This window comes from Lytechinus pictus, chromosome 12 (genome assembly GCF_037042905.1).
Source record: "Lytechinus pictus isolate F3 Inbred chromosome 12, Lp3.0, whole genome shotgun sequence".
Taxonomy (NCBI): Eukaryota; Metazoa; Echinodermata; class Echinoidea; order Temnopleuroida; family Toxopneustidae; genus Lytechinus; species Lytechinus pictus.
Window position 1 is genome coordinate 27,957,911 of NC_087256.1, and position 12,127 is coordinate 27,970,037.

Genomic DNA, 12,127 nt, shown 5'->3' on the forward strand with positions numbered 1-12,127 from the left:
TCTCATTAACGGGGGTGGGACGGTTGGCAATGGGGGAGAAAAGATGTTCCCTTCCGTTAGGCATTAGTTTATTTATCCTTTTTATTCTTTTTGGAGGAGGAGGTTTTTTGTAGGCAATAAATTGCGTCATTGTCGCCGAAAACACTACCAAATGTAATACAGCCTTTAAAAAGCATGGCAAGCGGAACAAAACGCCATCATTGTCCAAGGGCGGGGCCAATGCATCTTCCTCCATAGTAACCAGATCATTCCCCTTAGATAATCGATTCCCTCCACCCCATCCCCTCTTTCCATCAGATCTGTCGATGCTCCCATATCTATCCATTTCTCCATCTGCTTCTGACGATATACCAAGTATGCTCGTCACACCGGAGAAACACATACACTAAGACCGACCAAATCTATTGCGTTATTTTCAATGACACACCATCGATTAGTTGATATCGGTTTCAGTAGTGTGACCGAGCCTAAATTAATTCCCGCAATATCAAATGAAACTAGCGAAAGCTTTGGTAGAAAACATTCAATGAAACAGATAGCGCGTATACAGTTCCCATGTATATGGCATGCGATAGTGAAAATGTATATCAGATTCAGGGGAAGGTATCAATACAAACTTGAAAAAGTGAATATATTGAGTTCAGAATTCAGGTTCCCTATATTCCTTTCAAATCTTCCATTTGATAAAGATTAGTTACACATTTTTTTACAAAGTATTGTGACAATAGAAAAAAAATATTTACATTTGAACATTATTTCAAGAAAGCAGGTTCTTGAAACAGACAAAATAATTTGGTTTCGCCACTGCATGGACCTACTACTGGCCACTGTCATGCGATGCAGTTCAATATGCTATGGTATGAATTGATACAATACTAAATAAATTGACATCTTTTCCATGGACTCTTCCATCATCAAATAGTAAGAAAAAAAATAAATAAGCAGCGGGGGCGGGGGATCCAATTTTTGCACAACCCATTATCATCTACAAAAATCAGCAGAGATTTTGGTTTCAATTTCATATACAGGCAGAAAACGCCATGATGTAACTATATACGCTTCATCGCTCACATTTATGTTTTGAATGTGAGAGAAAATGCTGACGAGTTGATTTTCAACCAACCAAACTTAACAGACATAGGGGGACCTTTTGCATGTATAATTTCCTTGTTTATGCAGTAACGGCAATGTGTATCAAAAAAATAAATAAATGAGTGATCGCGGAAAGGATCCTTTTAAGGAAAGACTTTCGGAGAGATCAAAGAAAAATCTGCGGCATAAACAATAAATTGATGATGCACATTTTAAAAACATATGATATACTTCTCTGTTGTCGCTGCTTTGAGCATGGATGGACCTATAAGAGTGACGTAAGTCGACTGGCAAGCATTATCAATAATGGGTTTGGAAATAAACATATATGCGCAGTTAAAAAGGCCCAAATGACACAGAAAATCTCATATATCTCTACTTTACCCTAACAAATATAGTATAATATTCGACCAAATTAAAGGTATTTGTTACCTTATTCTTTTAGTTCGGTTGATTTAGTGAACACTACATATTTGGTACAATGTTCACATTTTAGTTCAAATTCTCTTACTGTAACCATCAACAGCCATATAACCATTTTTATCATAGTAAAAAAAGAACCAGAACATTATTTTCACCTTCATCATTCAAACGAATTTACTTGGAGTCAATGCCGTAGCTACAAAGAATAAACGAATGTGTTTTTTTTCTAAACTTCATTCATCTCATTCAGCTTTAATTTAAGTTTAAGATAACCATTGAACTCATGTGGGCGATGATTTAATATAGGGCTAAACTATTGATAAAACAAACAACAATCAGCCGTCATTATCATGATAATGAAGAAAATCAAAATGACAACGCAATGGACAACACCATATCAATTAACGTATACGGTTGTGATTGGTTTTTTTTCTTCATGTTTATCAATAATTATTTCTCCATTCGGGGAAGGGGGATGGCGGGTACTTGATTTCATGTGAGGGTTGGGCGGGGACTGAGAAAATTGTTTAAACATTGTTTTAAACAATAAAGAGGACCACCTTGAAAAAGCCCCGACGAATAACTCATAAAGTATTGACAAGCCCTAAAAATGTCATCACTAAAAATGGGGCATATTTCCATTGTTGACTTCAATATTGACACACGAGGGACACACACTCCTTAGCACAGAGTAATGATTATAACATTTGTTTTAAAAAAAAGTAGGACAAGGAGGAGGGCCATGCCTTCGCTCACCCCCTTGGATCCTCGCTTTTGATCACCCACATAAGACGTCGGCGTTTACTTCATTTTACAATGCCAATGCGAATCCAAATAATGTCTCTGATAGTACACAAATAATGTTTTTGATAGTACACAATCTTTACAAGATATAACGTTTGTCTTGATACGTTGTCACCATGACGCAGTCTCCTTAGATACACTATGATAGATAAATTAATTCACATATTTACATTACGTTTACTGTATTATATCCGACGTCATCCTAATAATATAGCAAATGTCGGCTATGACTCCTCCTCCTCTTCTACGTTCCTTCGCTTGTTGCCGGCGACGATGACGCTGATCTTATCACTTAACCAAGCCACCTTCTGGATGATCATGTCCTGGGCGAGCGCAATGCACATCGACATGACGGCCATACCGAGGAGAATGAAGAAGATGGACGCTATGAGCTGCTTCTGATCCGCAGGAACTAAGTCACCGAACCCGATGGTGGTGAGAGTGATGAAGGAGAAATAGAACGCTTCGAAGTAGTTCCACTGCGACTCCCACGCCTGCATCAGCAGCGCCAGAAGGCACACATACAGGAACGCGAATATCAGGATCCCGATGAGAGGTATCTGCGGTTCTTCCGGTTGTGCCTGCTCCCCTTTTCCGATGGCGCCACCAACCCTCCGTCCACCCTTCTTGCCCTTCTTCCCGGTCTCATGCAGATCGACCCGGTGGATCGGCAACGTCTCGCCATCCTTCGGAACCTCGGGAGGTGGTGACCAGATCTCGTCGATGATCTCCTGTGATCGTCGATCACGCTGATAGAGCATGTCGTCTTCGGGCTCCTCTCCCTTGACGCTTTGGACCATGGTGTGCATGCGGCGGTAGGTGAGGGTGGCGCCTTGGGCTAAGAGGGTGCCGATGCTGGCCAGGATGATGAGTAGGAGTGCGATGCCGAAGACCCCGTAGAAGATGCAGAAGATGCGCCCACCGGTCGTGACGGGTGCGATGTTCCCATAACCTGGAGGAAAACACAAAATAATAATTGATTAAATATTTTTATTGTCTGGTTGGTCACCACAACATAACAATGAATTTTAGAAATCGGAGAGTAAAATCAGTAAGCTTGAACATGATAACGCAGGGTACCTCGACATGAAATAACAATTTTAATGAGTTCAGATTCTACTGTTAATGAACAAAAATCAGGAATTACAAGTATAATTACATTGGCGAAACTTAATTATGGACCAATTAATTTTCTTTCTTATTTTCCCTTCCCGCATTCATTTTGTCATCATTCTGTATGTTATACTCTTTTATCCCTATTTGAATTCCGGGCGAAAATAAATGTTACTCATCAGGTATAATTCCAAAATATAGCCAATGACAGCATTCACGTATTGTTAAGGTAAGGACTACACCCCAAAAACCTATCACAAAAATGATTCTCAAGTTCTTTTCAACATAATTTCATGAATTCCATGAATATGAGGTTTTAGTTTACCATGCTAGATTTATGACCTAATATGTAATGTGTCGACGGGGGGTGGGGGGGGGGGGGGGGGGAGTGTTACTTGGTTCGGTAACTCACACATTATCAGAAAAACTGTACCAGGAAGAGAGGGGGTATAGATAGGGAAAGAAGGGTATGTGTGACTTAGAGAAAGAACGATTGAGAGACAGCGAGAGAAAGAAAGAGGAGGAGGATGACAGTTCATATCTATATTATATGATGCTAGGAAGATAGAGCGTGATGAAAAAAAAAATGACCGAGGGGGGGGGGGGGGAGGGAGGTTGAATGTATGGAATAGGGAAGAAAAGGTTAAGAGTGTGGGTGGGGCAATATGAGAGAGATATAAAGAAAATAGAGAGAGAATAGAGAGGATGTTAGTTCGGAGCTGCCTGGGAGTCGGCGATGCTATAGGCTGAGGAAAGAGCAATGACATGAGTCGATTAAGACATGTATTTTAATCAAGACCGATGAGATGGACCGATGCATCCTGACGTGAAATGGTAAACCTCCTCTTCTTGATAGGCTGGTTCACCGGCTTTATACTCTTAGCATCTCAGATAGGCAACAGTCACACCAACGAAACCGCCTACAAGGCGACCAATGATGTCATTGGAAATAACGTAATGAGGTTAGGCCGGTCTGGAATCGGTTCGTTGGTGTGACAGCAGTGTGGCATATACCATGTACATCTATGCTCTGAAAATTACGGAATCTCCAAGCAGTTGCAAGAAATTTGAATATGTTCGATTTATTGTAGCATGTTTGGAAACTGCTTCCAGCCTCTGAGGCCCGCTCCGAGGCTTTAATTTTGTTTAAACCGTCGAAATTTTCGCTCGCTCCCGGATTTTTATTTTTTTAAATATAAATTTAGCTCCATATGCAATGTTGCTGAATCCCCTCCAATTATTTGGCTCATCCCGCCACCATGCTTGCTTATCATCTCACAAACATCTCACTGGTATTAAATCAGGCACTATAGACAACAATAAAGTTAAGATGGTTTCCTGTAGGCTACATACTGGAAGGAGTTTGGATTATTTCTTTTGTCATCTTCTCCCATCACTCGTTCTTTCGTCTTGTTTTTTTGGTTTTTGTTGAAGACAATCGATATTTCTAGGAAAAAGGTGGGGACATGTATCTATTTTGCTCTTTAACATTTCAACATCTACACTTCTAATGGTGGATGAATGTCAGCTTCGAAACGTAATCCCGGCAAAGATTGGCACATCCCAGCAAATATCTGCACATCCCGGCAAGTACCTGCACATCCCAACTATATATCAAGCCGGCTGTAATGATTGGCACAGCATTCTTTCAAGGTCATCTATGTATATTTTGAAGGTTATAGAGCATGACATTTTCATTATAAATGATACTTCTTCTTAATAACATCATAAGAAACTTACTAACCACCCTATCCAGCCCCTTCAGTTAAAAAAAAGGAAGAAAAAAAAGTGAAAGAAAAAAATGTTTTACATGTTTAAGCCCGTCACTCTAACAAAAAGTTGTTTGAACTTTTATAGAATTGTTCAAACTTTTTATTAATTGTTGAAACTTTTTTAACATCTCGCTGGGCGTTGGTCATGTAGAAGGTGAATATGTAGATCATTGTAGTTCTCATGGAAAACCATTTCAAAAGGGCGCCTGAGAGAAGACTAGGGCTGATATCCAACAATCGCACTCGTAATGAGGATTTGTCTATATGTGCATTCCTATCGTTGTATTGGCGGGAAGCGGGTGATGGCGTACCCGGAACTTTATAAACAACGGGGAGTTACATCCAGGATCCTCGTTTAGCAAGCGTGTTTATTGGGTGGAAGATGTTGGAAGGGGGAGGGTGGGAGGGGCGGCCCATATGAGCAAATGAGCATTTCGAAACCCTAACACAAAATAATATAAAACAAATATTTCTTGGTAACCAGCTTTGTGAGGGAGGATGGATAGGCAGAGTTGCATCCACATCGCGAAGGATATACGCCCGTGTCTACGATTTCAATGTTTCCTCGGGGCCTCATATTTCCCTGTAATTTGTCAGTCTGTTTCGGAATAGAAACAGTCCCATACCACCATGTAAAACTGAGGTGAACCCCATTAATGATTGGATAGTATCAATAGGCTTGGGGTCATGAAACCAATTCTCTTTCTGCGGAACTGACATTTGTTTTTCTCACATCATTTTCATCGCATTTTAAAGTGCCCCTAGTAGGTTCCCACTCCAAGTCATGATGTGTTACAATTTTTTCTGATCAATATTGAAAGAATCGACAGTTGAACGCATGAAAATTGTGATAAAGCCTTCTACAATTTACCACGTTGACAAGTGAGACACAGTAGATCGTAAAATGATGCAAATCCAATCAATAACACCTTCTGCACGTGGGAAAACTTACGCATGTCATCTTCCTAATTTTCACGACATTGTAATAGAATAAGGTGGTGCTCTATAATTATGGAAACATGAGGATACCGAATGCAAGGGTCATATTAACGAAACTGACTCTAAATCCGGGTCTAAATCCCTCTCTAAATGGTAATTCGTTGGAAATAACGTAATAATAGATTTGGGCGGTCTAAACTCATTCGCAGGAAATACTTCCGGGTGTCCACGCAATCTCCTTAAAAAAATGGGTTGGTTGTCATATGAACCTAACAACTGTTGGTTAAAAGACATTGCATGTCAACGAGATTGAGATTTTATTTAACCAACCGTTGGCAAGTTCATGTTAACCCACTCCGTAGATTGATTAATTATAAAGGAGAGTGTGATTATATAATGCGGATGTTGGCTAGCCCTCGGGATCCCCATAATACCGTCGCGCTGCGTCGCCCCATGGAAGCTACCGTCATCTGTCGTAGGCTTCCTTCAATGACGAATGAGCAAGGGTCTTGTCCCTGGCCTTAATTCGCTCTGCTGTGAATGCAGCTTTAAATTTTCAGATATGGGTCAGACCAATATTACCATGTACTTGGCTTGAGATCAAGCGAGTTTGCCGCAGTAGGGTTTCTGAATGGTTAGATTACTGAATCATGTCCCCTATTCATTGCCAAAGCAAAGAGCAACAGCAGGCCAGATCATCTCGACTCTTTCTTGATGTAATATATCAACTGAATTAATAGTATCAACAATCCAAACGTCCTCTAAGACTGATCATAGAGAAACCTTTTTAACTAGTACAACAGTGCGGAAGAGGGAAATTTTATTGCTAATAAACCATAAATTGATGATGATTACATCTTTGTTCATAAACATGAAAGATATCTGCAGACAAGATTACGAAAATATCCTTTATTAATGTCGTTATGCTTGACTAATTAAAAAAAACATATTCAATTATTATTTTTTTTGAGATGTGAATAATAAATTGAATACATAGATTGTAACTATAAGGGTGAAAAAAATAACGATTTTAATATAATTACATATCAGTTTATTTTAAGGCATTACTTTCAGCATCCCCACCAGAAGAAGACCCCCCCCCAAAAAAAAAAGTAACATATTGAAATATGAATAAATTATAAACAAATAGATTAAGAAATAAAACAGTAAGAAAATCATAAATGAGTAAGTTATAAAAATAGGCGGAGGCGGTCTATGGACATGATGGAAGTAGAAAGTTGAGTAAAACTTCAGTCACATTTGCTCTACGGCGGCTGTACGGCGAGTCGAAAGCAGCCGTTTTTATTCATTTTTATTCAAACCACCAGTCCTATATGTAGCTGATACAAAAAAAAATGTTGTTTTCGACTCGACATATACGGCCGCCTTAGAATGTGACTGCGGTATAAGAAAGTTTAAGTGGAGGGTGTCCCGCAAAGAGTTTGTGAGGATGTTTGTTTGCGCCGGTTGAGTTTGCAATGAAGTACTTCTGGGGACATTTTATTACATTTCATCCATCAACCGAGGACATCTTGCTACTGCGGACTTCCCCTGTTCAGATAACCTTGCTAAACAATTTCTCATCTCATTTCAAACCGTTTTATTTTTTAAATTCATGATTTAATAAGTTCCCGTATACGGCAAATTAATCTTATGTGTGTAGGGCGATAGAAAGCGTCCCCGGGTTAGTGAACGATGCTCGCGTATGTAAAAAAAATGAGCCATGTTGAGTGGATTTGGAGTTTTAGAGTGTATGAGACCGCACACACACGTCCTCACATTAGCGATTAATAATTAGTAAGTCTCCGACTGTCAAATTACAAGACGATGTGTGTAAGGGCATGAGGGTGGGTGTGTGCGCGTGTGTGTATGTGCAAGAAAGAAGGTGCATGAGGACTTCATGATAGAGCGAAAGAAATATGGGGGGACAGATCTATAAATAGGGAGATGAGAAGAAGTGGATTCACAGGAGAAGGAGGCTAGGTAAGAAAGAGAAGAAAAAAATAATTGAGGAGGAGGAGGAGGCGGATGAGAGGTTGGTTGAATAACATATTCAATTACGTAATGACGATGACCTCGCATAAGTATCAAGATAAAGAGAAAAGAAAGATTATAAGGACGCGATGATGATGATGGTGATGATGATGAATGTGGTGGTGAGAATGATAATGATGATGATGATGATGATGGTTTTGATGATGAGGAGGATTGTTATGATGATGAGGAGTATATAAGAGGATGATGACGATGGTGATGATGATAGTGATAATGATGATGATGACAATGATGATAATGATGATGATGATATTGATGAATATGATAATGATGATGATGATGAAGATGATGACGATGATGAAGAATAATGATGACGATGACAATGATGATAATGATGATGATGATGGTGGTGATGATGTTGATGATGGTGAAGATGATGATGTTGGTGGTGGTGGTGGTTATGTTTTGGTGTTTGTGGCCATGGTGGTTATGGCGACGGCAGTGTCGGTGTTGCTGATGATGATAATGATAATGATGATGATGATGGTTATGATGGTGATGATGATGATGAATATGATAATGATGATGATGATGATGCTGATGATGATGATAATGATGATGACAATGACGAAGAAAATGATGATGACGATGAAGATGGTAATGATGATGATGACTATGATGATGGTGATGGTGAAGATAATGATGTTTTGGTGGTTGTGGCCAAGGTGTTGTAAGCTGCATGGTGGTGGTGGTTATGGCGACGGCAGTGTCAGTGCTGCTGCTGATGATGATAATGACGATGATGGTGACGATGAAGTTGCTTATGATGGCTATGTTTTGTAATAAGTGGTTGTGGTGTTGGAGATGGTGGTAGTAGTAATAATTATGATAATTATACGGCGTGAATGGTGATGATAATGATCGTGATGGTGGTAGTTTGAGAACAAAAGAAATAGGGGGTCAAAGACTTACCTATAGTCGTCAGGATGGTGGTTGCAAAGAACATGGCGCCGTAGAAATTCCACTTCGCACTAAATTCATCCTTGTCCATGATCACGCCTAGTTGATCCTCGTAGCCCTTGATGTGCCTACTTGCCCTCCTCCACCACTGGTCCTCATCAATTTCACCCCAATGAGAAATATTATACAACTTGTCGATGAGGAGTTCCCTACATATCGAATGGATTGAAAAATAAAATAATCAAGTGAAAGTATCTTTGTTTCTACTGTTTGAAATCGGGATACCGAAAATTATGATAACCCATCGGTCCAAGGGCGCATACTGAATAAAGGATTTCTGTTACAATTGAAAGAGTCTTGTTTTATTCTTCTTAATTATCTAGAATGACTGATGTGTAAATATATATTAATATCAACAAGTACCATGTCACATTTTATATTATCTCACACCCCAAATCCCAGCAGATATAGTGACCTGGTTTTTCTTTCATACTGTAATCTCATTCAGATGCGAAAAAAGTACTTCCAACCGATACAATTCTTCATGAAAATGACGTTTATGTCGCAGTCATACAACGAAGCCGACTCCATACCGATTAAAGCTATATACGTTCTCTCAATTGACATACAATCGGACAGTTTGGAGTTGGTCTTGCTAATGTGACTGGCAGCGTCAGTATAGGCGACCGCACACCTTACGATTGGTCTGCGACCCGATTTTGGAATGAAACCTAGTAGAATTTGATGCAGATATTGAGACATGGAATATCTATACTGTGTAATGTTTGAAATCATCGTTCGAATACCTATGTTCAAATCTGTGACTTTGCTATCATCCTTCTTAGAATAAAAGCAAATTCAATATCTAGTCGTAATGACGTCATAGCAGTCGTACGATTGGCTACGATTTGAAACTAATTTTGCCTTAACTCCAAAATAAAGGCTTTCAATCTTTCAAAATGGTTATATGAGTATTATTTCAATAAATTTTAACCTCAAATAAAATGATATCTTCCATTCACATTTTAAGAAAATTAGCAAAATGCGATTTGTCCCAAAATCGGATCGCGAACAGTCTCGTAAGGTGTGCGGTGGCCTTAAGCAGAGTCGAACTATTACCTACCTGTACTCGGAGCGTTCAAGCCGAAGATTCTCCACCGCGTTGGCTTCGGCGGGCCCCTCCAACGCCTGGAACACCCAAGCTCCCATGCACGTGTAGAGGATAAGGCACACGATGAGGCCTCCGTTGGTCATGCAATAGTGGAGAGCGACCCGAAGCATTGAGGGCTCCTCCTGGACCATCTGGACGGGAGGCAGATCCTCCTCTTCCTCTCCCCGGCCTCCATAACCAGAATAACGGTAGTCATCATCGCTGGTAGCCGCGCTCTGTCTCCAGTTGTAATCTCCCATTTTTTGGTTATCGTACTTGTCCGATGCTGGGTCTATTTATCCTATAAATAACCATAAAATACATGTTTAGAGCAATTCCGATCTTGTTAAACACGTTAAACATAACAAATTATTTGGTTCATAAAATAATATCAATAGGTTATCAATTTATCTATCATAAACTGAATAAATGCATAGCGTGAAAATTGTATAAAACGTGATGTGAAGAATTTGAATATTGATTTTTATATCATAACGACCTATTGCTCATAAACACTGGCAGCAAAGAAACGAAAAGAACATATTAAGCAAGAAAAAGAAGTGACATATAATTATCTAACAATAATCAAGTTTATGAATTCAATAAAACACGATTGAAACGTGGCGCCTACCTAACAATAGTTTGTCACGCATAAAATCTGAGACATATAGTATTAAATAAAATATTAGATGACAATATATTCTGCGAGCCCGACGTGACTCGTAGAAGCGCTATTAAAAAGAAGCAAGTCATAAACCAACAACCTCTGAGAAAATTGAAAATTTTGGTGATGGGAGGATGTTTATCCTGTCAAATCGATTTTATATACCATTCATATCTAACCTTCGTAAAAACAACTGTCAACAGCAGCTCGTCTCCCAAGATTCCCGCGCTTGGTTAAAACGAAAATTGGTGCTTCGTTTGTCGTCTGCTCCGAGTTAATGACTGGAAAAGAGCAATAGCAGACGATGCGGGAAAATTCCTCACGACTCGTTAATTTCACCAAGGAGTGATTGATGCACGCTTGAACATCAGCATCATCTAAGATACATACTTGGCCGAATAACTTTGCTATCATAGGTTACATCTTCCAAAGACTCGAGATGATGAAGCGATAAGAATGAATCGCCTGGATATAGATCTCTCCTAGAATTCTAGATTCCTCCAAGGTAAATCATTGATCCAACATTTGCCGTCCTGATGATAGAAAAATGGCAAGCGAATAAAACAAAACATTAAACAACCGAAGATGTATAGAAACTTATGCGACCTCAAAGTAGTCACTGCATCGGTATTTGAGAATGCGAATGCGTTCACCGTCTACTGCGTGTGGGACTAGACGGTAGGAGTGTACGCCACACTCAAAATGTCACAGTTCATCATGTCGCTACTACTCGCAAACCTACTCGCGGTTAGCTTACAGGGTGGGTGCAGCGAAAGGGTTAAAGACAAGCTGAACTTCGAATACTTCCCGTGTTACTAGCTGCACATCAATTACAACCATTCCAATTATTCCGCCGGGAGTTGGTTCAAACTCTCATCTAGGCCTCGGCCTGATTGGCTGCATGGCTGCGGGGTGCTTAACTCCATTCAGCATTTTGAAGTAATGATATACTGCATGTAGGCTGTCGAAGTATGATCATAATTATTTTGAATTGGAGGTAGATCAACATGCATGCGTATAACCGAAGAAAAAAAATCACCCAAGACCCAACCGACTTGGTAACAGCTAATTCATGAACATTGTTAGAAAATTTATCCTTAAAATAAAAGAAGTTCATGCAGCAGAGTCTTGAGAACACCTGTAATCTTACCAGATTGCGTAATCTTACAGGAAATTGGTATTTGGTGTATGGAACCTTACTAATTTCCTTAAAGA

General features: G+C 39.6%; 1 protein-coding gene across 1 annotated transcript; it reads right to left on the bottom strand.

The window, feature by feature from the left end:
- Nucleotides 1-1,916: 1,916 nt before the first annotated feature.
- Nucleotides 1,917-11,746, bottom strand: LOC129273096 (TWiK family of potassium channels protein 7-like). The gene is made up of 4 exons (XM_054910146.2): nucleotides 11,092-11,746; nucleotides 10,222-10,549; nucleotides 9,111-9,307; nucleotides 1,917-3,271 (listed from the first exon to the last, which is right to left on the bottom strand). The coding sequence occupies exons 2-4, from the start codon at nucleotides 10,506-10,508 to the stop codon at nucleotides 2,544-2,546; spliced, it is 1,212 nt and encodes a 403-aa protein (XP_054766121.2). The 5' UTR covers nucleotides 10,509-10,549; nucleotides 11,092-11,746; the 3' UTR covers nucleotides 1,917-2,543.
- Between the last annotated feature and the right edge of the window lie 381 nt (nucleotides 11,747-12,127).